At 49.0% G+C, this 26,489-nt stretch overlaps 9 protein-coding genes across 9 annotated transcripts; 5 read left to right on the top strand and 4 right to left on the bottom strand.

Moving 5' to 3' along the window:
- Nucleotides 1–841: 841 nt before the first annotated feature.
- On the bottom strand, nucleotides 842–3,598 carry BKA67DRAFT_566043 (multicopper oxidase-domain-containing protein). Its single transcript, XM_046102848.1, has 7 exons — nucleotides 2,942–3,598; nucleotides 2,827–2,882; nucleotides 2,662–2,772; nucleotides 2,535–2,594; nucleotides 2,307–2,477; nucleotides 2,126–2,248; nucleotides 842–2,057 (listed from the first exon to the last, which is right to left on the bottom strand). The coding sequence occupies exons 1-7, from the start codon at nucleotides 3,158–3,160 to the stop codon at nucleotides 977–979; spliced, it is 1,821 nt and encodes a 606-aa protein (XP_045958972.1). The 5' UTR covers nucleotides 3,161–3,598; the 3' UTR covers nucleotides 842–976.
- Nucleotides 3,599–4,235: 637 nt separating this feature from the next.
- BKA67DRAFT_517647 (putative fatty acid synthase subunit beta) lies at nucleotides 4,236–10,453 on the bottom strand (the record flags this gene model as incomplete). Its single annotated transcript, XM_046097924.1, has 5 exons — nucleotides 4,236–4,637; nucleotides 4,703–4,818; nucleotides 4,871–5,356; nucleotides 5,411–5,434; nucleotides 5,509–10,453. 5 exons carry the CDS (start codon nucleotides 10,451–10,453, stop codon nucleotides 4,236–4,238), a joined length of 5,973 nt encoding a protein of 1,990 aa, XP_045958971.1.
- Nucleotides 10,454–10,968: 515 nt separating this feature from the next.
- BKA67DRAFT_566038 (uncharacterized protein) lies at nucleotides 10,969–16,617 on the top strand. Its single transcript, XM_046102847.1, has 5 exons — nucleotides 10,969–11,162; nucleotides 11,254–11,390; nucleotides 11,445–11,471; nucleotides 11,532–11,998; nucleotides 12,057–16,617. The coding sequence occupies exons 2-5, from the start codon at nucleotides 11,299–11,301 to the stop codon at nucleotides 16,382–16,384; spliced, it is 4,914 nt and encodes a 1,637-aa protein (XP_045958970.1). The 5' UTR covers nucleotides 10,969–11,162; nucleotides 11,254–11,298; the 3' UTR covers nucleotides 16,385–16,617.
- Nucleotides 16,618–16,969: 352 nt separating this feature from the next.
- On the bottom strand, nucleotides 16,970–18,018 carry BKA67DRAFT_592712 (short chain dehydrogenase/reductase family protein; the record flags this gene model as incomplete). Its single annotated transcript, XM_046104862.1, has 3 exons — nucleotides 16,970–17,184; nucleotides 17,249–17,780; nucleotides 17,836–18,018. 3 exons carry the CDS (start codon nucleotides 18,016–18,018, stop codon nucleotides 16,970–16,972), a joined length of 930 nt encoding a protein of 309 aa, XP_045958969.1.
- Nucleotides 18,019–19,064: 1,046 nt separating this feature from the next.
- Nucleotides 19,065–20,043, bottom strand: BKA67DRAFT_287496 (ef-hand calcium-binding domain protein). Its single transcript, XM_046095988.1, has 2 exons — nucleotides 19,940–20,043; nucleotides 19,065–19,886 (listed from the first exon to the last, which is right to left on the bottom strand). The coding sequence occupies exons 1-2, from the start codon at nucleotides 19,998–20,000 to the stop codon at nucleotides 19,120–19,122; spliced, it is 828 nt and encodes a 275-aa protein (XP_045958968.1). The 5' UTR covers nucleotides 20,001–20,043; the 3' UTR covers nucleotides 19,065–19,119.
- BKA67DRAFT_287491 (uncharacterized protein) lies at nucleotides 19,984–20,704 on the top strand. The gene is made up of 3 exons (XM_046095987.1): nucleotides 19,984–20,286; nucleotides 20,339–20,455; nucleotides 20,611–20,704. The coding sequence occupies exons 1-3, from the start codon at nucleotides 20,051–20,053 to the stop codon at nucleotides 20,642–20,644; spliced, it is 387 nt and encodes a 128-aa protein (XP_045958967.1). The 5' UTR covers nucleotides 19,984–20,050; the 3' UTR covers nucleotides 20,645–20,704.
- Nucleotides 20,705–21,151: 447 nt separating this feature from the next.
- Nucleotides 21,152–21,897, top strand: BKA67DRAFT_566034 (uncharacterized protein). Its single transcript, XM_046102846.1, has 2 exons — nucleotides 21,152–21,659; nucleotides 21,700–21,897. The coding sequence occupies exon 1, from the start codon at nucleotides 21,510–21,512 to the stop codon at nucleotides 21,657–21,659; it is 150 nt and encodes a 49-aa protein (XP_045958966.1). The 5' UTR covers nucleotides 21,152–21,509; the 3' UTR covers nucleotides 21,700–21,897.
- BKA67DRAFT_287447 (fungal-specific transcription factor domain-containing protein) lies at nucleotides 21,875–23,975 on the top strand. Its single transcript, XM_046095986.1, has 3 exons — nucleotides 21,875–21,883; nucleotides 21,948–22,508; nucleotides 22,564–23,975. The coding sequence occupies exons 2-3, from the start codon at nucleotides 22,089–22,091 to the stop codon at nucleotides 23,719–23,721; spliced, it is 1,578 nt and encodes a 525-aa protein (XP_045958965.1). The 5' UTR covers nucleotides 21,875–21,883; nucleotides 21,948–22,088; the 3' UTR covers nucleotides 23,722–23,975.
- Nucleotides 23,976–24,266: 291 nt separating this feature from the next.
- Nucleotides 24,267–26,019, top strand: BKA67DRAFT_605373 (major facilitator superfamily domain-containing protein). Its single transcript, XM_046105360.1, has 2 exons — nucleotides 24,267–24,404; nucleotides 24,463–26,019. The coding sequence occupies exons 1-2, from the start codon at nucleotides 24,327–24,329 to the stop codon at nucleotides 25,966–25,968; spliced, it is 1,584 nt and encodes a 527-aa protein (XP_045958964.1). The 5' UTR covers nucleotides 24,267–24,326; the 3' UTR covers nucleotides 25,969–26,019.
- Nucleotides 26,020–26,489: the final 470 nt, after the last annotated feature.

Raw genomic sequence — 26,489 nt, 5'->3', positions numbered from 1 at the left:
ACAAACGTCGTGGCAGTAGACATTTCCGTGTGCTGTCCATTTCTGTTGTATCAGTCTGTGTGGTTTCTGTTGTGCTCAGGACTTTAGTAACTTCCATGAAGAGGATGCTAGTTGAGCCAGTCGTGTTGACGGTCACTTGTCCAACTCCTTGCGTCAACGTAACAGCAGCGAAACCCATTGGCGACGCCAGCGTGACCTTGGTTGGTGTTACACAGACACACGAGCAGGAGGATTAGTATTGAGTAAACATTTTAACATAATGAGGTGGGCGGCAGGACTTTGGAAAGTGCAGAGAAGCTTGAGAGACTAGAGCCACTCGATGGCAGACACTGGCAAGGTTTGCGTTACTGACACGGTGATCGAAGCTTTGCTCGCTGTCTCAGTGAGCGTTTCAGTTAGTAAAATTTGGCGTCACGGCTTCATGTAAAAGATAAAGAGCAATCCTGTAACGCTTTTGATGAGTTGGGAGGACGGCCTTCAGAAACCACCTCCAGGAGACACGCTTCGAGCTTGCACTAAGCATCATAAGGGTTGCCCCTGGTGCCTCCGTCTCATATCTCGTTTGGCAGGGACGTAGTTACAGTAGCGAAAAGAGCGAAAAGAAGCGAAAACGACAATATGAAGTACGAAAGTAACATAAATCAATAAAGAAGCGAAAGTAGTGATACAGAAGCATGGGAATACCCTCAAAAGCGACAGTGAGAGAGATGTGCAAGACCAGTGCCCGGGTCGACCACATTGTACCACTTTGTTGTACCTGGTGTTTCTAGTCAAGAACATCAGAGAGCCTCATCTGAATCCATACTTCACTTCAAATGATGGTCACATAAACATTTCAAATATCCTTCAAGATGGTTGATTTAGATGATTACGTGAACTAATATTATTACTGCCAATCGACCATGAATAAGTTTTCGAGGCCCAGGAGCATACGCCGCGACCACTTGTATGCACATCACTCCTATAACGTTTCAACTCAGAAGTGACCCTTCTGGTCAGGTCCGTACCCATTGGGAATCTTAGGCCACTTATCTACTCCATCCATAATGACCATAGCCATACCACCGGCGACATGTATCTCGGAGTGACAGTGTATTAGCCAAGGGCCCGGATTGTCGACTTGATAGCGCATGATGATCCACGATGGACCTTCGAACGACGTTAGGAAAACATCCATGTAAGGTGGATTCTCAAAGTTGAACAGCTCGGGATGCAGCTGGACAGCCTGGTCCACCGAGGTGAAATTCCAGACGCCGGATCCTGCGCCTACCTGCCAGGCTTTACTGGCGTGCTTATGGATGACGTGGTTGATCTCCTGCTCTTCGCCAGCCTTGGAGCCGACTTGAATGATGAGATCCACCCACTGCCCAAATTTTGTCTGTACTACCAACGTCGTGTCGTTGGCAGCCTCGGAGAGGGGGTTGTAAAGTAGCGGCTTGTATGCCCATGCATCGACAGGCATGACGGCAGAGCCTCCGAGCGTCCACGTGTAAGCCTGGTCCCAGCGGTACAAGTAAAACACATGGGCGACGTCTGACTTCGCGGCAGGCTTGATTGGGGGATATGGCGGCAGAGTGTCAGAATAGGCAAAGCCGACGCCTTCGGTGCTGGCATTGAGACCACCATACGTGATCCAGGGGGTCGTCGGACCCAAGGATTTCCCGTGCTTATAGCTCAACGTGGCGAATCCGGAAATGATCTGCGAAAAGCCTTGATCCGGAATGCGGATGGTATAATCTCCTGGCGTCTTATCCAGCTTCACCAAGACATTGTAACGTTTTGCGGGAAGCAAAACAATCCACTGGTACTTGGCAGGCTGAACAAAGTGACCGTCGACTTCGTAGAGCCACAGATCATGCTCGTCGATTGAGAAAACCACAGCCTTCATTGTCGATGCCATGACGATGTTGAGACTGGCCCATCCATCCTTGGCATCGACCGAAATCGTCGCGTTCTCGCCCTTTGCAGGTATGCAGTCTTTCCACATGTGATCTGGGATAGCTTCAGGTTTGCCAGGTAGGAAAGGACCTTCTGTAGAGTAGACAAATGGAAAGCATCTGGGTATCGACAGGTAAGTCAGTAATTTTTCATTTTCATTCCTATGTATATCTTTTCTTTTACTCACCCTTTGTCGTTTACTGGTTCACCCAGAGCCCATTGCATGTAACTCATTACCTCGGACTGGAGGAACGGTTGACCAGGACAGTAACTTTCGCCTTTGCCATTTAGAAGGATACTATCTACGCAGCTTCAGGCACGGCCAGTTAGTTCTTTCCCATACTACACTTGAAGCAAAATTTCCTTACAAGATGTCCAGACCAGATGCGACCATACCATTCATATATTCCCAAGATGTGAAATTGCTCCAGTCAGAGACAGTCAGTAGCTCCGGATCACGAGCAGCCTTTTCGATTGCAATGAGTTCTTTCTTGTCGCTGGAGATCAACTTGTACGGCGTCGCGGCATCGCTTTTGGGCCTATTCAATCCTGTCAGTAATGCTTCGGTATCTGACAAATTAGCTAGTTTTTCAGACCTTATCCATAAAGGCCCATACATGCCGTCCAATAGAGTAGCACGGCTGTGCGAGTGATACCTTGAAACGTGGTCAGCTTCCGCGCCGCACCGTACATACAAAACTCAATCCTCAGGGCCGCGCTCACCAGTATGTTCCAGCAGGCTCTGCCTTAAATCGGTAAATGAAGTCCTCTCCAGGTTCAATCGGTTTCTGTGTGAGGCCTGGAACGCCATCAGACCAAGGTGTACCTTGCATTCTGCCTGTTCGTCAGTATGAAAACCTGGACGACCAGATAAATAGGTGGACTTACAAAAGCCCATGCCAATGCATAGTAGTATTAAAAGGCATGTTGTTCTTCACGGTGATCTGGTCCAGATGTTAGGTATGTATCTCGATGACAAATACGAAGCACCAAGCCGACTTACTTCCACATCATCGCCTTCATCGAATACGAGGTCCGGTCCTGGGAATTGCCCATTGATGTATATCACATCTCGCTGAATTCCATCTGGCGCACCCTTCTTGTATGTCACAGTCAGGGTTTTCTTCACCGTGTGGTGGGCCTGTGCCCCTGACAGGCACAAACACGCCAGCAGGACTGCTGAGAGTAGTTGCATAGACTTGGGCGCCATTGGTACGATCATGCTAATTAGGTACGCTGCAATGTACTGCGGTAATGTCTCGTGCCAAAGGAACCCATACAGAGCCTATATATTGGAACCGAGACCTCTCCATCAGGTGGTGATTCCCGTTTCCTCCGCTTGGCATTGAAACATTCGCGTTTGTGCCATTATCGCGAACAGGACACCGGCTCAAACCATTCTGGATTGAATTTGCACGCCATAAGATCCATCAGATGCCTGTAAACGAAGTCGCAAAGAAATTCTGCCTATATTCGGGCCAATTTTCAGTTGGACGCAGTGGGATCTGTCGGATTTTGGCCTAATCCCGGGCTGATGCTGACGGGGCAATACAAATGGGATCTATCTCAATTCGTACATTCCCCGCGCGCTTGGTTTATTTCTGTCACAAAACCGGGAATATGCGGAAACTCAGTCGCTTGATTTAGGGCATACGTTTTCTTGATCCTTTCAAAAATCTGGTTAATCGTGAATTATGCTGATCTAGAAATTCAATCATCGCTGCGGATGCTTAGCAAGAAGCTGACCTCGAGCCAATTAATTAGCTTGCAGCCTAATACTACGCACTATCAGACTGTCGCTTTCTTAACAACCGGAAATCAATGAAACTTTGTGCTGCATGGTATATCAACATCATCGACGCGCATGAATCGTGTGTCCATTGGGAATATGACATTGACGCTATATATTTAGATAGCTTGATATTCGCTAAGAGGACCAGCAGCCGTATAGACACGCCATCAAAATTGCGGCTGGTCAATGTATCTCTCATACCTAAAATTACAAATTATACAGAAGTCGCATTCTCATGTTCTTATAGGACAATGCAAATTCGAAGTAGTCTGAAATAGATTAAATCTAGTCATTGGACGGAAATAATTGATAATGATTCTGTACAGAAGATATAGGGATTGCAATTTCAATCTCTGAATGATGTGAGAACTTGCCATTCATTCTCTACCAGAGCTTATACTTCTATACTCGACAGCAAGATACCGGGAAATACGGCTCACCTGAGTATTGTGGGCACGGAATGGTAATACTGTGAGTTGTTAGCCGTGCGGCGTACTTCAGCATGTCAGGTAACTATTCTTACCTTCTGAAGTATCTCTTGGAGTTTCTTGCTTCCCGTCGCTTGATACGCCGCGGCCACGAAATCGTATTCTATAGAGAATGACTGGCCAAGGATATTAGGAATCCATTGACCCACAAGCCTGCTAGGAATTATCGTGTTCTTGGGAATCGATTCTTCGAGGAATTCGCGGCTGAGTTCGATATTTTTCTTCAGCAGCGATGAGTGGAAGGGGATATCGATGCCAAGCAGTGGAATGAACGCCAAGGAGCGTTGAAGTGTAGAGTCCCGGGGCTTCGCCATGGAGTTTCCGACGCAGTCCTGCAGTTGCTGGGTCAAGCAAAGCCCAGTTCTTTTGAATTTACTACAATCATCCAGCACCTGGCTCAAGACCCACAAAGCTCGATTCTGATGGGAAGGTCAGACATCAGTCAAGTACAAAACCTTCATGGGAACCGAGAGAGAGTACATACGTGACCTGCGCAGACATATTGCTTGTCAGCGACGTTGAAATTCACCACTTCAAGCAGCAATGAGCTCTGCTTTGATATCAACTCGACTATACTCAAAAGCTGTACTTCCGTAAGACCTATAAATGGCAATATTAGTCTCAGCATGGGAGAGGAACTGGATGGTCCTACCGATAGATTCAGGGTTGATGGCAGCCATAGAGTACTCGGCACCCTGCTCTCTTGCTGCTGACATGGTTCCTTGTACCGTGGCACCTCTGTAAAAGACGACACGAAGAAGGGACTCAACAGAGAGAGCTTCGCCCATGCATGTTATTGCGGCATATTCCCCCAAGGAGTGGCCTGCATATTGTGATCTTGACTGCACCAATCCGTGGGATCTGAAATCCTCGAAAGCTGCAATCTCCGCCAGCATAATTGCTGATTGGGCGAATTGTGTAGAAAAAAGGAGACCCTCTGAATGTCGAAATGTGTACGACTTTGAGGTTTGGTCAAGACCAAGGAAAGCTGACTGCGCCGCGACTTTCTCTGAAGCTGACCCGGGCTGGAAATTTGCGAGTCTGAGATACTGATCTCTTACATACTTCCCTCGAGGACCGCCAAAGTAGATTGTCAACTCCTTTGGATTGTCACGCACAATTTGTAGTATCGAAAAGCCTGCCTCAAATGTTATCCTGATGAGCATAGATAAGCCAGTAAGACTCAACTCACCATAGTTTTCGGTAAAGAAGACTTCTATTGATACGCCATCCGTTAGTAACATGATAAGTCCTGATGATATTGCACGCGGCTGGAATAAAATTACTCACCTCCTCGGTCCCACTGTATGCGCGCAGCTGGGCTGGTCTCATATAGCTCCATGCCCATGCCCACCTTCTGGCTGCCCTGACCCGTGAACAGGTAGGCCGTGTTGATCTGCTCAATCTCTGCCTCTGCTGACAGTACCAGAGTCTTGTCACTTTTCTTGTAGGCCTTCACCTCGAACATCATACGACTGGAAACCATGGCCACGTGCTGGAATTCGATTTTCAGATTATCTCCGGGCGTCACCATGCCGAGAAAGTCTGCTTTCCAACATTGGAATCGGTCTATATTATTGCCAGTAACCATCCTCTCCACAACACTCCTAACGATAGCGCTTGTGTGCATTCCATGCACGATAATACCTGGCAGGCCCGTGTAGCATGCAAAAGTGTGGTTCGTGTGTATCGGGTTGTCGTCTTTCGAGACCAACGAGTATTCATCGTTTCGAAGAGGCATTCGAATATCCTCAAATACAACTTCGCGGTTCTTTATAGGCTGACACGGACTGTTGGGGTTTCCGTAACGGTTCAGAAAATTCAGGACAATATTCCCGGCTCTTGGCTGGCAACTCTCAAAGACCACGCGGCCAACGCATTTGACATGGGGAGACTTGTTTTGAATCAATATGGAGCCCGTCACGCTCAAAGTCTGTTTCGTTCTCCGAGAGGCCAATTTGAAGAGAAGCACTTTACCCAATAGGTTCCGTTCGTCGAGTAGGACCCATTTTCTGCTCACAAGAGCAGCTTCGACCGTCTTAGATGCAACATCAACACGTATGACTTGTTCTTCGGTGTTTTTGAAAGTGCCCTCATCCTCTTCACAGAGACCTTGAATGAAGAATTCGCTGACTACTCTGATAACGGGCTGATCTTCGTGCCGTACCGTAGCACTTACCGTGACGACTTTGCCATTATCCTCGTTGCTCAAGCAATCTACAGTCGATGTGGCTTGCACAGTCTGACCCATTTGCAGCGGCTGAGCTCCTGGTAAATACTGGTACTTAATAGAGCGGTGGAGTAACTTTGTTATGTCCTCATTAAACCCCGAGCCGAGCAGCGGAAGTACTAATGCCTCCCAAGCCGCGACAATAGCAATGTCTATCGGGAGGTTGACGCCACAGACTCCTTGTGCTCCTGAATAATTTAAGAACCTCTTGCACAGTGACTCGGTAAGTGCTACAGGTGATCCCGAAAATGTGCTGTGAATGTCTCCATGTCTGACATGCGATGGCCATCCGCCTAGCCAGAGGTTGGAGTAAAAGTCCTGTATCTTTCTCAGCCGTCCTTCGGTGTTCTCAAGCAGCCTTGCACCGATATGTTGTGGCTGATAGAGGTAATCAAAGGTGAGAGAATAGAATTGACGGTTTGACGATCGATGGCCCAAAACCACCTTGATATTCTTGCTGTCGTCACATTTGAGTATCATACAGGGCACTTCCTGCTCAGAAGTGGAGTCCATGTTCGATATGGTTATCATACTCGTCACCCCGCAGGCATTACGATTGATAACGACTTGCTGTCCGGGACATGGTACGAGGGCCATTCGAATCGGGTTTGGGACCGTGCGATATCCTTGCCTAATTGTGCAGTCTGTCATACACGCTTGAGCCCATGGCGAGACTTGGGTACAAATCTCTGACACAAACGAATCGAGACTCGGAAGGTTTCTTGTATCCGTGAATTCAAGGAATGTAGAGTCATCTATGGCCTGATCCATGGGAATAGTTAATTTCGGCGATATCTCCAATTCAGTTGTTGGATGTGACAGCTTACTATCTTCTGATAGAAGTTGTATATGCTTTTGTACAATTCCATCGAGGATATCATTGACTCCCTCGTCAACCTTGTTCGAAAAGGATGCTGCCACAGGCCCTTGTATAATTAGAACACGCTGCGCATCTTTGTCGACGACAGCGTCGACATCTTCTGACTGCCACAATGAGTCCTTCTTGAACCAAGTTTCAAAGTTCTGATCAAGAACAGGCACAAAGTTAACTGGCTTTCGCGCAGGTCCACGCCTCCAGCACAGATCCACGAAGAATAAGACGTCGTCATGGTGAAGAAACTCGTTCTCCGCCTCCGGCAGTTGGTGCATGACGTATTCTAGCAAGAAGCCAGGCTCGGTGGTTTTGAGCGACGTGGGAAGCCCGTTTCGCAGTCGCTCAAACATCCTCTCCACAAATTCCACAACTCGGTCGGAGTAAGACTCATGGACCCAGCGGTTCTGGTGACCAACAAACATGAGTTCAATCATACGGACTAAAACTCGCCGGTAAGTCATGTGATGCAGCTCACAAGGACGCCCGTCGGTCATTATAGGGAACCATGGCCGGTGGAAGTCCGAATTAAGCTTAGAAATGACCCATTGCTTCTTATCCTGCAGTATGGACAGTCGAGTGACTGGATCCTTCACACCGAAAACGGTTTCATCCAGTTCTTTCCAGAGCACCGCAGCTCGATTGGCCAGAACATGAATTGGCTGAGACATCTCCGAAGTTATAGTAATGATGCCGCCAACGGAACGATCGTAGGATTCTTGCCACAGCTCATCTCCAACCCCTTCAGCTTCCAAGATCAATTCCTTGACTTGCGGAGCTGTCTTCGCTTCTTTTGAAACCATCATTCTGCTTCCAAGTAGTATACCATCGACAGGCATGGGAGGGAAGCCTCGCGAACATGACCATGCCCCACTCAAGTAAGGGAATGTTCCTAGGCCATCGCCAAATCCGCCACCTACCACCAATGTGATATTCTTGCATGCCCTCACCCGGCTGTAGGTTTCTATAAGAGGCTCATGGAAGTCCTCAAAGGAGTGATGACCACCGCTCCTTCCACCTGTCCACTGGAGGATAATGGAAAAGTTGGGATGCCGCTGGGCTATCTGCACAACGGCAAGAATACCCTTGACAGACCCCGGCTTCAACCCTATGTAACGTAGACCCAATGTTTTGATATAATCATCAATAATCTCAGTCGAAGGAATGCCAGCTCCAATGGTGATGCCGTGGATTGGATAGCCCTCAGTTATCATATTTCGTAGCAACGGAATTTGCCAACTGATAGCTTTGGGGTCGGAATAAATGATATTACAGCAAATCCCCCTCCCTGACTGTATGCTTGACGATAGTTGGTGCAGGGCGTCTTGGAGACTTAGCGAGTCCACATAACCTCCGGCTGCCAGCTCTGTATGGTACCCAGCATTCATGACAGCTGAGACAAACTCCCAAGAAACAGTGGTGGGTGTCATACCTGCTACCATGACATGCGGACAGCCAAGAACTTCGACAAATTTCGTCCGCATGCCCCATTTTGACATTGAAGGCAGATATCTGATTGCCCAGTTGTGTCCTGTGTGTATTTTTGATGTGTAAAAGTCGGCCGCGTCACCTATGCTACTTGAAGACAAGTCCCATTCCGTGACTGATAGAGTCCTGCTGCCCGTACCTTCTAGGCATTTGCTGGCAAGCAAACCAGGTAGCCCTGGTCCGAAGTCGAGGACTTGTGCACCTTTCGCAAATGCGATGCACTCTGGCCAGTTGACCTGCTCGACAAGCATCATACGTACTATGGCATTTGTACCCTGAGGCCCATCCGATAGATCAACAGAAATTCCATTCTTTGTGTGCCGAAGAGGAGGACCAAGGCAGTCACCAGGAATATCTTGTAGATGCATCGACGTCAGGACTCTGTCAACAGTTTCTTCCAGGTGCTGGGTATGGAATGGTGCTGAAATAGGCAGGAATTGTTCGTCAATGACAGGTTTCCTCTTGTGAAAGGGAATTCTGGTCTGATCGACCTCTGGATCAGCCCCCAGCTGCTGCAATCTCAACCGAACCGCGTCGAGGCTAGAAGAGGGCCCCGCAATTACGTGAGACTTCCTCTCATTCACCACTGACAGGTAAACATGGGCAGGCTCTGGCAAATAACGATTGATAACTTCAACTACCTGGCTCAGATCCTTGACACAAAGACCCCGAACGCGTAACATCCTGGATTCACTGTCGCCCAGACGGGCTGATGAATGAGACGCGAGTTTTCCATCACGATGAGCGTGAAGTCCCACCCAGAATGACATCTCAACTGCATATAAGGCGCAAGCGTAAAAGGTTACCCAATCCTTGGATCTAGTTACAACCAGTGCCGCGAGGACACCCAAGGAGTGACCGGTGACCCCGATAAATCGCTTGCGCATGTCTTGTGGGGTGAACCCAAGTACTTGGATGACTACAAGGTAATTCAAAATTCCGAGTAATGTAATCAAGGGGCAGCTGATGGGAGCCAAGGCCAAGTGAGACGTAGGTGGTGCTTCAAGGGGGTAGTCTAGCCACCGCTCCAAGTCAAAGCCAAAGTTTCCATGGAAATCGAGCGCATCATTTGTCTTCGCCAGATCCTTCAGTAGTTTTGACGCTGGTCTGACTAGGTTCTCGACTAAAGGCTTGTATACCTTGTACGCTTCGCGCAGTTCTTCGAGGCATTTGATATTGATCGGTCCTAGTCCCCCAAAGATGGCAGCTAACCTGACGTCCTCTCTCACCCCACCAAGCATCAAGGGCGATGGTACCTGCTCGCCCTGTAGACCGGCAAGTTGAAGAGAGCCGTAGTAGACTGTTAGGAAGCGCTTTCTTGAGTGGTGCGGCAACTGGGCTGCTAAGGCAAAAACGCCTCCTTTTCCAAAGAAGTCTTGTTGGAATGCAATAAGGGCGATATGAATCGCATTCTGTGGTGATTCGTTTGACGTGAGGTACTCAAGAAATGAGATGGCTACCTCAAGGTCGGGGTCTGTATCCTGAACCAGAGATCTGCCCCTTGCTGGTACCGATCTCGAAAAGCCTCCCACATGGTATTTGAGAATATCGGCATCGCTTGGTGTTGCAGAGATGAACCATGATCCCTGGGCTTCCTGTGATACGGCAACTCTAATCCTCGCATGAGACCTTGCTGGCTGCCACATGCCATCCATTTGAATTGTCTAATCTAATAGAGACGCTGAGACAGACGAGTCCGTTGATGTCGAAAGAGGTCAAGGTGTACAGAGGTAGATGGGCGACATTGACAGCATGAAGACAATAGAGCTGGTGCATGTTCCATGTCTACCAAGATCTTGGTAATGTTCCTCAATCATTTCTGTAAGGTAATTTGAAGCCGGGTCATATTGTAAAACCGTCCAGGTCCAAACCCGGGCCCCCGGTTGAAATCCTTGACCCGTTTTGGTCGGGTTGTCTGAGCTTGACTGTTTTGGTCATTGTACGTGCATGATACGTAGGGCAACCCCTTTCGCTCTAGAGCTAGACAATTGATCCAAAATAACAAAAAGAAATAATCATAATAGGTGGTGATGATGAGGTGCGTACTCCGAATTTGGACTTTTCCCGTTGGCTGCAGTTGGTTATGGCTGCGGGGCATTGGTGGGGCAGGCTTCATTCTAATTTGGGCAAACGTTGGGTGGCACAGGACAGGCCCCGAGTATCGGGATTTCCTAAATGCTTCCATTTTCCGTGCTGTTAGTGAGATGCAGCTGGGCGGTGGCAGCCCGCGTTACGATAGCAGCAAGGGTATGGGCAACGAACAGACGTGTTCGACCGTACGTTCATGTACCCCCAATAGCAATATGACGAAGTTTTGGGAGTCGGCTGCGCCGAAGTCGTATGTACCTAACCTAGGTAGGGTCTTCCTGCGCGAAGCCTCGTTCCGGTCTTCTGGCATCTTGTAGCTGCAACGACGCCTGTGAACCTTGCGGCTAATTCACAGCAGTTGAAGTTGCACGGAATCACTTACAACTCCAAACCTGGTGCAGAAATGGGGCTCCCAACAGGTGTTTCCATCTCAGAAGAAATGGGGGATGAAGAGCAGAGAGAAATTGCACACAGGTTGTTGATCGAACTTCTTGCGTACGTTTCATCTCAGCCTTGGATACACAGGCAGTAACTAATTATTGATCATAGTCATCAGGTAGCGCTTCCTGTAAGATGGTATGTGCTACGATCCTCCGATACGCACCAAGGCCCACTGAACACTAACTGGCCGCTAAGGATCGACACCCAAGATGCCATGCTATCTGAAGAGCGAAAAGCTCAACGTTTCATCGAATTTGGACCGTCAAGGGTCCTAGGCGGCTTGTTGGGCCGGACTCTTGAACGCCAATACGGATCCAAACAAGTCCAGCAAGCCGTCGCGTCTCAGTACAAAGTTCTGGCTTATGAGCAAGATGTACACCAAATCACATTCAAAAGTGACCAGCATGCTGGAAAACAGGAGCAGCTAGTCACCAACGACTCCACAAGCACTCAGCAAAGATTGGCGGAAGCGCCAATTCCAGCACCACCAATTACTGAGAATACAATACCGGCGGCTCAGACGCAACAACCTCATGCCCGTGCTCAACTCGAAGATGTCTCGATATCCGCAGGGCTGATCATCCGCAATCTAGTCTCTTTCAAGCTCAAGAAGGATTGGCAAGCTGTAGCTTTATCTAAATCACTGAAAGAGCTGACTGGAGGTCCGTAGTCCCCAATTTTCATTTTTGAATTTCAAACTGTGCTAATACATATACCTAGGTCGGTCCACCATGCAGAATGAGTTGGTCTCAGACCTTGGAAACGAGTTTGGAAGTTTACCAGACGGTTTGGAGAGCCTCAGTCTTGAACGATTTGCAGTGTCCCTGGAGCCATCCCATTCGGGGAGGCTTGGAAAGCAATCGACTAGTTTGATTGCGAGGTTCGTCTCGGCAAAAATGCCAACAGGCTGGAGCTTGGATACCATCAAATCCCATATTTCCAGTTCCTGGGCTCTAGGGCCAAGCAGGCAGGATGCGATATTGTTGATAGCGGCCACGTCGGCGCCAGCTGTTCGGCTCGATTCCCCGGACGCAGTGAAGAGCTTCATCAGTGAAACCGTCCAGTCATATGCCATAGAAGAGAAGGTGGACTTACAAACAAGAGACCAAGAATCAACGGTTCATGGCCAACTACCGGTGATGACAGACGAGTCGCAACTGAATGACCTGAAGCGGGAACAAGGCCAGTTATCGTCGAAACTCCTGGAGTTTCTTCACGACCATCTAGGAGAAACGCAATCCTCGGGCCTCCAGAGACTGCAGGAATCAATAGACGCTAGCCAGACGCTCCAGAATAAGCTTGATTTATTACAGCGTGAGCTTGGAGAGGAGTTCCAAACAGGAGTAGAACCGAAGTTCGACAGGAAACAGGCTCGGCGCTTTGCCTCATCATGGAATACGGCTCGAGTTAAGCTCCTTGAACTGTGTTATAACCACGGTCAATTGGAGAACCATGAACTAGATGCGACGGCACTTCGATTCGCAAATTGCTACGATACAGTTATCGAAAGATTGCTCTCAAGCATCTCAGGGGGCTCATTAGCCGCAATTTATGAATTAGTGCAGAAGCATCAAGCTGCTGGGCCTCTCTTTCGCTATACTGGACATCCCAAAGCGCCACAAACCACTCTGCTTGAAGATGGAACAACGCAAATTGCCGAAATTTCACGACTAGCGAAACATGGAGCTATTCAGTATACTGATCTAATGTGCACATCACTAAAAGTCGAGGGTATTGACGACAAGTTGCCATGCCTTCACATCAAGCGGAAATCACCTTACGGGTGGCTTATGGATGAAACAATGACCCGGATATATCACGCTGAATTGCATAAATCCACCGACCTCGGGATTAGCTTTGCGGGCATGACTGTGCTTGTAATCGGAGCAGGTCCAGAATCTATCGCCATCGACGTTGTACAAGGCCTTCTGCAGGGTGGCGCTAGAGTCATCATGACTACAAGTCGTGCCCCATCTGCTTCGGCAGGCATGTGTCAAACTATTTACGAGCAGAACGGGGCCAATGGCTCAGATTTGCTGCTACTTCCATTTAATCAGGGTTCAAAGCAGGACTGCGAGTCAATGATTGAGTACATATATTCGGAAAAAGGTCTGAACCGTAACCTCGACGCGGTCATCCCTTTCGCCGCAGTTTCAGAAATAGGTAGTGAGATCGATGGAATCGGCAGCCGGTCGGAGCTTGCACACCGTGTCATGCTAACCAATTGCATCCGTGTGCTCGGCGCGGTCGCTGATCAGAAGAGGTCGCGCAGATTGGACTCCCAACCCACTATGGCCATCTTACCATTTTCCCCCAATCATGGCTCATTTGGAGGCGATGGCTTGTATTCAGAGTCTAAGCTTGGCCTGGAATCTCTTCTTGAGCGTTTCTCGTCCGAATCATGGTCTCCGTACCTCTCCGTCTGTGGTGCAGTTGTTGGATGGACACGTGGTACAGGGCTAATGTCTGGTAACGGACCTGTGGCCGAAGCCATCGAGAAGCATGGCGCATTGACATTCTCGACTACCGAGATGGCTCTCAATTTGCTATGCTTACTGACTCATCCTATTATGGATCGTTCAACCGAGGAACCACTGTTGGCAGATTTGAGTGGGGGCCTGGGGAGATTGTCGCAACTCAAAGCCAAAGTAGCTCAGGCGAGGCAGGAATTGCATGATGCTGTAGCTATCAAAAGGATCATATTCCAGGAAGACAAAATTGAACAAGAGCTTCTTGGAGAAGACGAACTCGTTATCAAAAACCCTAAAGAATTAAAAAGATGGAACCCCGATATGGGTTTTCCATCATGGGCCCTCTACGATGAGGATCTGGCATCGTTGGACCATCTGCACGATATGGTAGAACCAGAGAGAGTTATCGTCATCGTCGGCTTCTCCGAACTGGGACCATGGGGCAGCTCTCGAACCCGTTGGGAGAAGGAGAAGGGGATTGCTTTTACATCAGGTGCATACCTAGAGCTAGCCTGGATGATGGGTCTTATCAGGCATTTTGATGGTTTGGACAAGTCAGGAAACCGTTACATTGGCTGGGTTGATCGCGAGACCGGAGATCCAATCAACGATGGCGATATTGGACGAAGATATCACGATCATATACTCGCGCATACTGGAATTCGTATGATCGAGTCTACAAGAGCCGGCGGCTTTTGTCCTGATCGTAAAGAATCATTGCAAGAGTTTGTTCTCGAGCAAGATCTATCCCCTTTTGATGCAACAAGAGCTACCGCCGACGCCTTCAAGGCTCGTAACGGTGACAAAGCCCATGTTTGGGCAGCAGCTGGAACAGACACCTTCAAGGTTCAACTCAAGAGAGGCGCTACTGTATATGTGCCAAAGTCACGAGCTTTCGATAGCGTAGTGGCAGGTGAAATACCAACCGGTTTCAGTCCGTCCATATATGGCATACCCGAAGACATCGCTTCGCAAATCGACCCTGTCACGACATATGCCCTCTGTGGCGCCGCCGAAGCGCTATACAGCGCTGGTATCACTGATCCGTACGAAGTATATGAACACCTCCATCTTTCCGAGTTTGGTCTGTTCGTCGGATCTTCTCTGGGCGGTCTTACCAAGCTGCAGCAGATGTACAAGGATGACCATCTTGATAAACCTGTCCCTGGAGACGTCATGCAAGAAACGCTGTTCAACACACCCGCCGCATGGATTAACATGTTGCTCATGGGCTCTGCTGGTCCAATTAAGACCCTCACTGGCGCCTGTGCTACAAGTCTGGAGTCTCTTGACGCTGCTTGTGAATCACTTCTAGCCGGAAAGACCAAGATGTGTCTTGTTGGTGGAGTAGATGACCTTGCAGAAGAGGAAGCTTACAACTTTTCAGCCATGAAGGCTACCGTTAACTCCAGAGAGCAACTCAAGATGGGGCGTTTACCGCATGAAATGTCTCGTCCCATGTCTGAAACCAGGGCGGGCTTTGTCGAATCACATGGTTGTGGTATGCAGTTGATCTGTACTGCTGATATCGCGCTCAAGATGGGCCTTCCCATATACGCGGTCATTGCCTCGTCTACGATGGCTTCTGACGGGATTGGACGCTCGGTTCCCGCCCCTGGCCAGGGCATACTTACTAACGCGCGCGAATCACCAAACGCGTCGCACTCTCCATGGCTTGACGTCAGGTTTCGTAGAGCCTGTATGGATGACTTCGTGGCTGGACATTCTGCAGAGCGCAATTACTCGACTCCAAGCTCAAGCCTTTCACCAAATACACCCAGTACTGAAGCCACGACGCCCGATTCCAACTGGAGTCTGGAGCCCAAAGCTACCTTGATTCCAAGTATCCTGGACGACAACGCAGTTACGAAGTGGGCAACTCCTATGAATCCTAGGCGTGCTGCGAAACTACTATATGGGGATGATTTGCGCCGGCTAGAGCCCGGTATATCTCCCCTTAGAGCAGCACTCGCAGTTTGGGGGTTAGGTGTGGATGACATCGACATGGTCTCAATGCATGGAACGTCCACAAAAGGAAACGACAAGAACGAAGCACATGTCATCCAGCAACAAATGCAACATCTTGGTCGGAGTCAGAGTCGCCTTATACCCGTTATTTGTCAGAAGTCCCTCACGGGCCACCCCAAGGCCGCGGCTGCTGCATGGATGTTAAATGGTTGTCTGCAGGCAATGAAAGATGGTATCATCCCCAGGAACGCTGCGCTGGACTCGGTAGATGAGGAACTACGCCAGTTCGAGTACCTAGCATTTCCGACACAGGATAATCTCAAGGTACCAGAGATCAAGGCCTTTCTCCTGAATTCCTTTGGATTTGGTCAGAAGGGTGGGCAGATTTTGGGTGTGGCATCCAAATACCTGTTTGCTACGCTGAATCGAGAGGATGTTGAGACATACCGAAAGAAAACTGAAACACGCCAAAACTTGGCAAAGCGGTCATACATTCATGGTATGGTAAACAATTGTCTGATACCCATCAAAAACGAAGGGCCATATAAGAAGGAAAATGCCTCGAAGTTTTATCTCGATCCTTACATGACGACAATGGCGAAGGGTTGATGTTTTGCATCTATTTTCTTTTCGTTCTAGCAAAATCATTATCGAGAGAATTTGCGTCCTGCGATGTAAGATAGTTGAGTTTTATGTATCAATCTCTTTATTTTCTTTACTCTTTCACTGTGTCGTGCGTTACCATCTGGTCCCGCAGGGCCATCAGTCTAATTATACCACCCACATATTCGTTTGACAATCGATTCAATTGCATTTGAAAATTAAAATTGTAGGGCTAGAAATATATCGACGCGCGAGTACCTTTGCTCGCAGTGATGTAAGACTTCTTCTTGCCAAGACACGAGCCGCAAGCTCCCCGTGCATTGCCAATCTATATCTTCGTGTTGAATACCACAATTTAGATGTTTTAATCTAATCATCTAACCCGGAAGTATTTAGTGAAGACTTTAACATGATTCCTTTATGGTTAGCATAATTACCACTACTCAACAATCAAATCCGGCAAAAACAGCCGATGCAATCAACACTAGACTGGTAACTCCGGTCTGCTCTACCAATAGTATAGTTCAAAGAAAAAGAAAAACGGGGGGATGAAATACGGTCATTATATTCTAGACTGCCCAATGCGATAATTTAGTAAGTGCTGGGGTGGTTTGTCAAATATCCTCCATCAATCACGAAGACCGACCCATTGCAATACCCGGCAGCCGGCGAAGCAAGATACACGATAGTGCCGCCCATCTCCTGCTCGGTACCGAACCTTTGCTCCGGGATCAAGGTCTTGGGCACAGCGCCTCCAGTCAAGGCAATACCCCGCGCAACATCGTCCGTCATCCCCGTATGCCAGACTGATTGTTAACCTTGTTAGCTTGGGCGCATCAATTGAACTTCGCGCAGAGACTATGTACTTACAACCAGGAGCTATGATGTTCGACCTGATTCCGAATGGAACCAGGTACGTGGCGAGGTGCTTCATCATGTGGGTGGTGGCCGCCTTGCTGGCATTGTAGATGAAGGCGGCATGGTCGCGGCCGAAGCCGCCGATGCTGCTTGTGGTGATGATCTGGGAGCTGACCCAGCTGCGCATCTTAGCAGTGGCTGGGTTGAGGTTAGGGCGCAGGGCAGCCTCTGCCTCGCGCATCTTGTTGCCTTGGTCTAGAAGCTCTAGAAATGCGAACGAGACGATTAGGTTGGCAACCGTATTGGTCTGCATCACGGCTAGGTAGTCCTCGTAGCTTCGAGAGAACCAGTAGTCGCGTACCCGCCCAAGCGACCATTTCGGCCCGGGACGAGTGTTGGGTGGGCCCAAGTTGGGGGTGCTGATACCCGCGTTGTTGATGAGCAAGTTGATGTATCCTTCTTCGTCGCGGATCCGATCGACGGCGCGCTGAAGATCGTCGTGCGAGGTAACACTGGCCTGGATTGGTATAATGTTTCCAAATTTCTTCGCTTGTCAGTGGTTTCAGCTTCTCTCATATTTTATCTGATGATTTTCTTACCGCCCTTGCCACCGTTTCCTTGAGCTTTTCCAGTGTTCTCCCGAGGATGTACACCTTGGCCCCGTTGTGCTCCAACGCTGTAGCCATGATCTGACCAATCCCGGAGCCAGCACCGGTCACCACGGCTATAAGGCCTTTGACGCTATGCATACTCTCTGATTCAAGTGGAGCCTGTATGGTCATGGAGCTCACTGGGGGCACCGAGGGGTGACTCGGGGGGTACTTTGGATCTGTCATTGCCGCTGTATTGAGATGCAAACTCAAGTGGTTTCGTTTGATGCAATCGATACAGATACCAATCAGTTGAGCGATAAAACAACGACGATCAAATCTTAAAGAACTCGTTAGATGCTCTTGGATGAGATCGGCTTATGAGTTACACATGCGACGTCCTTCTTAGCCCTGGGTCGATCCAGACACTTGGAACTGCCAAAGATCTTTCTATTCCTTGATTTTCTGGCACCGAAAACACTGAGGATACGGTGTATCGTGGTTCTAGTAGAATTCCGGAGAAACGGATTGGACCAATGAAAACTGTAGATGCCATTTCCATGACCGATTCGGCCATATCCCGGTCACGGGATAAGCCCGAAGCGGCACATTCCATGCACTTCCCATTCGGTGCGATTAATGACAACTACTACTCCCTTTCGTGACAGATACTGTACGACTTGTCTGGCTTGCTAGCGAAGGTATGGCACGAACTTCGCCTTGGCAGACAGTCTCAAAGCACATTTTCCACTCAATCCGAGCAAGGAGATGACAGACCAACACAACGTGAAGATTTCACATATTTTCTCCGGGCAGAAGATCTGAATTCTATTTCCAGAGGAGCTAGCAACACATTCGCAAGAAACATTACCATAAGTATTTCTCTTTCTCATACAGGCTATCCCCTGCAATACTTGCCGTTGAGTTAGTCGAGGCGACACAGCTACTAATAAAAGAGTTGCTCTCGAAATCCGTATTATGCAATCTTATTTACTATGAACGTGTTGGACGATCGCTCACGTAGGTCGCCGGTAAGACTTCAGATTATCGAAAGCGAAGCAGCAAACTGTGTAACGATGGGCATGAGTGTTTAAATTTAATAAACATATATTTCTAATAGCTCCACGTCAAACCAAACCGCCACCGTGTCATTTACTTGATATTTGAATTGCTGAATAATAAGCACATACCTTGGGAATGCAATTAAAAGAGAAAGAGGCTGCGTTAATTACTAGATACAGCTCGACCATCTAATCAGATAACCCTTTCGTCATAACAAACGCTATGGCACGTTCAGACTGCTTTCAACTTGCGGAATGTGTCTGCAATATCTCTGGAAACACCTGTCAACCTCGGAATATCATGCCCTCCTCCGTGGTCAAGCGTTGTTCTCTTATCACTGTCGCACAAGTACGCAAGTTGGACACTAGATGGCCAGCGAGGGTCCCTCCCGCCGTAGATATGTACAGTTGGAATATCAATCATGACTTCTCGTGAAAATGCGGTCAGATCAAGACCAAAGCAGTCAGACAGCGCCGGCAGAGCCGTGGGATCATGAATCAGACCATCTGTATCATCCCACAACCCCACACCCTTTTCAATTTGGTCGAGATCGGTGGCCAGACGTGCCAAAACACTAGCCCTAGCCTGAAGGACACGGCCTGTCTCTTTGCTTATATCTCTTGCAATCTGTGGCACACGCAATCCAAGATTTTCCAGGACCTCAAAACTCACCCCGCCACAAATGAAGACAGCCGACTTGAAAGGCGGGCAACGGCCCTCTTGACGGCTGTAAAGCAGCAAGCTAGCAGCGAGCGAGCAGCCCTGGCTGAATCCACATACGCAGTCAAATGGTCCGTTCAACTGAATGTACTCATCGATCTTCTTGATAGCATCGAGAACAGAGGTGAGATCATATGTTGCGAACCAAGTAAAGCTATTGTTCACTTGACTATTTTTAGAACCGAAGACGATATCAGTGCCTGGTGCGGGTGGGGCTGTGTAGAAGCCGTCCAGGAAGTGGAATGTAAAGCTATCGTCCAACTTGGACCGGAATGCACCTGCAGTGATTAAGTAAGCCGCAAGTATTGCTCAGGCGCGCAGGGTGACATACTTGTTTGGAGTTGGAAGATAGATGCACTCGTTCCGTGTCCGTGAAGCATCAGGGTGCGCATCTTGTCTAGATTACAGATTGGCGAGACAATTACAGCTTCACCGGCAGTCTATGGCTTGTCTATTGCTTGTCTTCCAGAGTATTTCATCAAACACTACACTAGCTCCCCGGGGTTTCCCAAAAGTTCCCAAAAGTTCCCGCATGGTTCAAACAACCAAATCGGGGATTTGCACGGGCAATCCCTTGCGGCACAGAAGTAATCCGGCAGCAGCATCGCGCTCGCTTGCAAACACGCGCAGCCAAATTATGGGTCTATGTTTCCGGAGGATCACTGATATGATTACTTGGTGAGATGGCCCGATGGGTGGCTTCGTGCAGAATAACGATGCTAAGATGTAGTTATTGGACGCCACATCAGCCGACGACGAACGATGTTTCGTTAGGCATACGGCACAGCTATGTCCCACCCTGCTCGATCCGTGGGTACAAAATCCGCTTCGAAAGCTTCCAGCCGCAGCAAGTCTCCCGGTGAGATCCCTGTACTTCATCTCTGCAGCTGAAGCAGTACCTGTGATCAGTCGCAATCAAAGTACAGGTACTTCAGTTGCTGGCGTAAACCCATGCTGTGTAAAATCTTCTATTCGTCAGACTGTCTGAATAACACTGCGTAGTTCAGAGCCAAAAATATGGTGGGAGAGGCTCTGAGAAAGACCCCACAATCCGATCCCCGCCATAGTTCAGCCAATAAGTCCGACTGCTTATTTCGACTCCGGTGCTCGTCGCCATTTCGTATCCCTAGAGAACAAACCTGTCGGAGCCCGCTTTCTAATCACATATGTATGGGGTAACGTAAGTGCAGTATCGCGAGGGCGTTGGATGAAATCCCTGATACTGATACGGTCGGGAGTCTGTAGAATTTGACTTGTCCAACAGACTCGCGCTATATTTCAGGCTATGACGGGGTCTAGAAGCGGCGCCATTGTATGATAGCCTCTGAGTATAAATGAAAGGAGGCGTAGAGAGTTGATTCTCAATGATTGATGCAAACATCTGAGGGTTTGATACCATAACACTTCTATGTAGCGATTACCCATGACAAAAAGTCTAGATGTGCACAATGAGTATGATCTACAGGTACCAATGCATTCTCCGTCGCTTGATTCGTTCAAACTGGGTTCAGCGACATGTTTCTAGAAGCTTATCAACAGCAATCCCTACAGGGCGATCAAATTGCTTGAAGAAGACTTGGAGGAATCGATGTTGCATACCTATGCTTACGTGGGGTGTATGATGGGACGTAAAGCCATGGCGTTGCAAGCAGGGATTGAAGAGGTCTAGCCCGCCGTTTAGGCAGCCCATCCAATTTGCCTCTGAGCATACCACCTCAGTCCACGCGGGCGCAGGGACTGCTGCAGCACCCAGAGATAGAGAGTCGCTGGCCCAGTCGCTTGGGAGTGTGCAACCTCAAACGTCTCTGTGAGTTATCTTATACACTGCAGGCTCACAAGACATCACGATCGTTTCTAGGCCACCGCTCGAGCGATTTGGCAAATGCCATCTCTTGCGAACAATGTCAGAACATACATACTCCTCTGCCAGCATTTCATCTCCCGTCAGTATCAAAGAAGTGCCGCAATCCCGTCTACAGCAGCAATACTCTTGTGTCGCCTGTAAAAAGCGCAAAGTACGCTGCGATCGCCAGATGCCATGCTTAAGGTAGATAATCTCATATCTACAGCGCTAGGGTCATGCTGACGTGCAATCTGTCTCCTGTATCAGTTGCATTGAAACAGGTCTGGAATGTATTCCTGGTTCGCGGGCACCATATACACGTCGACGACATACAAGCGTGCCGGAGCCGTCGATAATGAAGTCGTCAACTACGCCGGTTGTGGTTAGTCGTGATATTGCCGGCGCATCCGGACCCGTGCCCAGCTTCGGCCAGTATGTAAACATGCTCCGTAGGGTATACTACAGTTATTCACCCAGCAGAGCTGATTGGCTACAGGAACTTGTGGCATGGACTCGTCGACGAGGTCTGGTTGTCCCGTTTCGGTCTGAGCCTTTTCGCTTGCCATGATAATCAGCTGACATCAATTAGTTCCCAGAGCCTACAACATCGAAGGCACAGAGCCAACATGGCACCATAATGGAAGCTTCAGGTGGCCCCAGTTCTGATCCAAGCCATGTCCTCCTTGGGGGGACTCCAAGTGATAGCGGCTATCGGGATATGCATCCTCAACCCATGCATGCATTCAGTCTATGGCAGTCATTTCTTCAGAATGTTAATCCTCTATCTAAAGTAATACATTCGTCCTCTGTGCAGATGCATGTCATAGAGGCTGGTAGGAATCTTGATTCGCTCGATAGACCAACGGTAGCTCTCCTGTTTGCCATTTACACTGCAGCTGTCATGTCTATGAGTGACGAAGACTGCAGCACGACTTTCGGGGAACCTCAAAAGACATTGCTTTCGAGATACCTATTCGCAACACAGCAGGCTTTGCAAGCTGCTGGTGTAATGAAAGTACGGAGTTTTACTTTGCTGCAAGCCTTTACACTTCATATTGTGAGCAACGCCTGCGAGTTTACTGCTCCCTGCAACCAACTAAACGAGTCTACAGATCGCAGCTCGGCAACTGTACAACCCCCAAGCCATCTGGCTTCTTTCAGGAACAGCAGTTAGAATGGGGCAATTGCTTGGCTTGCACCAAAATCCTGCTTCGAGTGAGCTGTCAATCTTCGACGTTCAGATGCAGAGAAGAGTTTGGTGGCAAATTCTCCTCATTGATGCGCGCGGTGCACAGCTGGCAGGGTCGCAAAGCACCTACCAATTCTCCGATGCTGCCAACTTCCCTCTGCCCGGGAATTTCAACGACTCCGACCTCAGCCCAGAAATGCGGGAAGAGCCCGTGGCTCACAACGGCCCCACGGAGATGATGTTTTGTCTCCTGAGGTACGAACTGGGCAGATTTCTGAGCACCGCTGCGCAGACACTGAACAGCCATGATGTTTCGCTTCAGGAGAAGGACCGCCTGATTAGCAAGTACGAGAACCGGATAGAGTGCATGTACCTCAGATACTGTGATACTGCCTTGCCGCTCCATCTGCTGTCATCTGGCGGAGCGCGGTCGGCTTTATGCAAGATGCGGCTGATGGCACATCATCCTTGTCAGTATCAGGACCGAGGCAAGTCGATGCCCCAATCAGAGCATGACATGCTATTTGTTACAAGTCTCAAGATGGTCGAATATGATGTCCTGGGAAAGTCAGTCAGGTCTTTAGACGGGTTTGGTTGGCACATGGATATTTTCTTCCAGCTTGATGCCTTTGTTTTCATGTTGATAGAGTTACGTCGCCAACAGCCGGGGACTCAAGTGGACAAGGCGTGGCAATTGGTAGAAGACGTCTTTAAGTATCACCCCATGCTTGCTGAAGAGGGATCGAGTGAGTTGAACGCAGAGGTTTGCAAGTTAGTCGTGAGGGCCTGGGAGTCAAGAGAGTTCAACTTCGTGAGAAACGGGTTCGAGCAAGTTATTGTACCACCGATCATTGGGAAGTTGCGATCTAAACTGACCGAGACCCCCGACTATGAATACGACGTCGGCGCGATTGGCCAAGGTTCTGGCGAAGGCTTCACAGACACACCCCTTACAATGCATGAGATGGAGGCCATGCAGACAGACAACATGGGTTCTTCGGCGGTGGCTGACTGGGACTTCTGGGATAATTTACTTCAGGGAGGTATGCATAGTCAAGAGCCCATAAATTACTCTAAATAAGATAATGGCAGATCATAGAGTCATTAGTGACCTGACTCTCATTGTGCATAAACTACGTCTGAGAAGCGTCGGATCCTCTTTGTTCTTAAAACAGGTTAGGCACAGTTTTTGTCCGAATCACATAACCACCGGGACATTGGTACAGTCGAACCCAAGCGATGCTGCTTCGGCAGGAAAGAAATCGCTGGGGCGGCTTCGGGGTTTCAAGGAGTTTCCCGGGGCTTTCGGATATTTCGCAGCTTTCGGAACATTCTCCGCAGCTTCCACCGCAGCGTATAGCAGTCAATGACAAGTTTATTAGCAGTTTCAAATCAAGGGCAAGGCAATTCTATCTGTTCAAGGAAAACATCCTTTCTTTTTAAGACCAAGAACATGTCGCTCAAGCCAAAAACGTAGCACTGATTGACTCCAAACGGACTATCTTGACGACACAAGACTTCTATACCACAAGACAAAGGATGGTGTTAACAGCTACAGAAACGAATCAGCCATCGAGGTCGGGGGTTGGGCCACTCAGCACAGTTGAGCTGCCACGTAGCGAAAATGAAGGCCATAGCATCGAGAAAGAGGGCACTGACCAACAGCGTGAAGATGGAGCCAAGGGGATGGGCGAGTATCCTCCCATCCGAACTGTCGCGCTCATCATGGTTGCTCTTTACCTGGCCATGTTTCTGGTGGCTTTGGTATGCAATAGCCCGCACCCTCTTGCCAAGAATAGCGTAGCTAACTGAATGCACTTAGGACCGAATTATCATATCAACGGCAGTTCCCAAAATCACAGACGAGTTCGACTCCATTCAGGATATTGGATGGTATGGAAGTGCGTATGTTCTCAGTGGCTGCATCACACAGCTTCTTTTTGGTCGTCTGTACTTGTTCTACGACAACAAATTCGTCTTTCTCGCCGCAGTGCTGCTCTTTGAGATCGGGTCTGCAATTTGTGGAGCAGCCCCGAGTTCGATCGCTTTCATTCTTGGCCGAGCCATTGCCGGCTGCGGCTCTGCTGGTGTCTTTTCTGGGACTATTGTCATCATGATCCCTATGGCACCTTTGGAGAAACGACCAATGTACCAGGGAGCATTGGGTGCCATATTTGGAATATCATCCGTCATCGGTCCCCTGATTGGTGGTGCTTTTACTAAGAACGAGCATCTCACCTGGCGCTGGTGCTTTTACATCAACCTCCCCATCGGCGCTGTGTCCATGCTGATCGTGGTTCTTTTTCTGCACCTCTCGCCACCACAGCAAGCGGATCTACCGCTCAAACAAAAGCTTCTCCGCATGGATCCCATTGGCAATCTGCTCTTCGCTCCATCAATCATTTCTTTATTGTTAGCACTGCAGTGGGGCGGGAGCGACTATGCATGGAGTAACGCACGTATCATCGCACTCTTGGTCCTATTCGGCGTGCTTCTCGCCTTATGGATATGGACGCAGTCATGGCAGAAAGAGAAGGCAACTGTGCCGCCACATATCTTCCTCCAGCGCTCCATCATTGCTGGTGTCTCCTATTCTGCGTGCATCGGCGGTGTAATGCTTTCCATGGGTTATTACCTACCTATCTGGTTTCAGGCCATTGACGGGGTCGACGCACTCCAAAGCGGGATCCGCAATCTGCCGTTCATCCTGGCGCTCGTGGTTAGCAGTATACTAGCTGGTGGTTTCGTAGCGAAAGTCGGTTATTACAAGCCGCCCATCATCCTGTGCTCGGTTCTCATGGCCGCCGGCGCAGGATTGATGACGCTCCTGCGTGTGGACAGTCCGAACGCCGAGTGGATTGGCTACCAAGTACTGGCTGGTTTTGGCATGGGCATGGGGATGCAGCAGTCCGGCTTGGCGGCGCAGGTGGTACTTAAAAACGAGGACGTGCCGGTCGGAGCATCCCTCATGTTCTTTGGACAGCAACTTGGCGGCGCAGTTTTTGTGTGCGCAGCTCAGAACGTATTCATCCAAGAACTCGTTAAGGACCTGGCCACCGTTCTTCCGTTAGAGACTGCCAAAGCGCTGTCAGAGGTCGGCGCAACGGACCTGCGGGACTTTGTGCCAACGCACTTGTTACCGGCAGTGCTGGTGCAGTACAATAAGGCTATCACGACCACCTTTTACGTCGGTACAGCCATCGCTGCTGTGAGCATCGTGCCGGCGCTACTGTTTGAATGGAGAAGCGTCAAGGGTCATGGGAAAGGCCCGCACGATGGTGAGGCCGTTGAGACAGGCTCAAAAGCAATAGTCAGGCGAAGGCATTGATGATGAATTGCTAACGCTCGCAATTGGGAATGAAGGTAGGGGAAGGGGGTTCTTTTCTTTCAAGTTCCCGAAAACAAACTTAAACTCCCCGGTCGTTTAATCAGTTAATTAACCTTAGACTAGTCTAGTGCTACATTAGTTTTCAATTTTCTGGGTATCCTTCTTAAGTTAGTACTAACCTTAGACTAGTCTAACCATAACCTAGTCCAAGCCTGACGAGAATGTTTGTTTTATTGTGCAGTGATGCTTTCTGTTAACTGGTCCTCAACACCCATGCCGGACATTAGACCAATCGGCCTTGAAAATGTGTCATCGGATTGATGCTCCGACCAATCTATTTACGATCTGATGCCAGCGTTTTGCTACTGGGACCTGGTCTGGGAGAATCCGTGGCAGTTGGGTCACTCACCGCGCCTGGCATTCAGCCTGCTGCGGGGTCATCATTTAGGGCCCTTTGGTACGTAAAAAACGGATGCGTACACTACTTTATATGTATGTATAGCTAGGTTAGTTCAACCTCG

This window comes from Truncatella angustata, assembly GCF_020726525.1.
Source record: "Truncatella angustata strain MPI-SDFR-AT-0073 chromosome Unknown BKA67scaffold_4, whole genome shotgun sequence".
Classification (NCBI taxonomy): domain Eukaryota; kingdom Fungi; phylum Ascomycota; class Sordariomycetes; order Amphisphaeriales; family Sporocadaceae; genus Truncatella; species Truncatella angustata.
The sequence above is the reverse complement of the archived record's forward strand: the minus strand, read 5'-3'. Positions and strand labels throughout refer to the sequence as shown.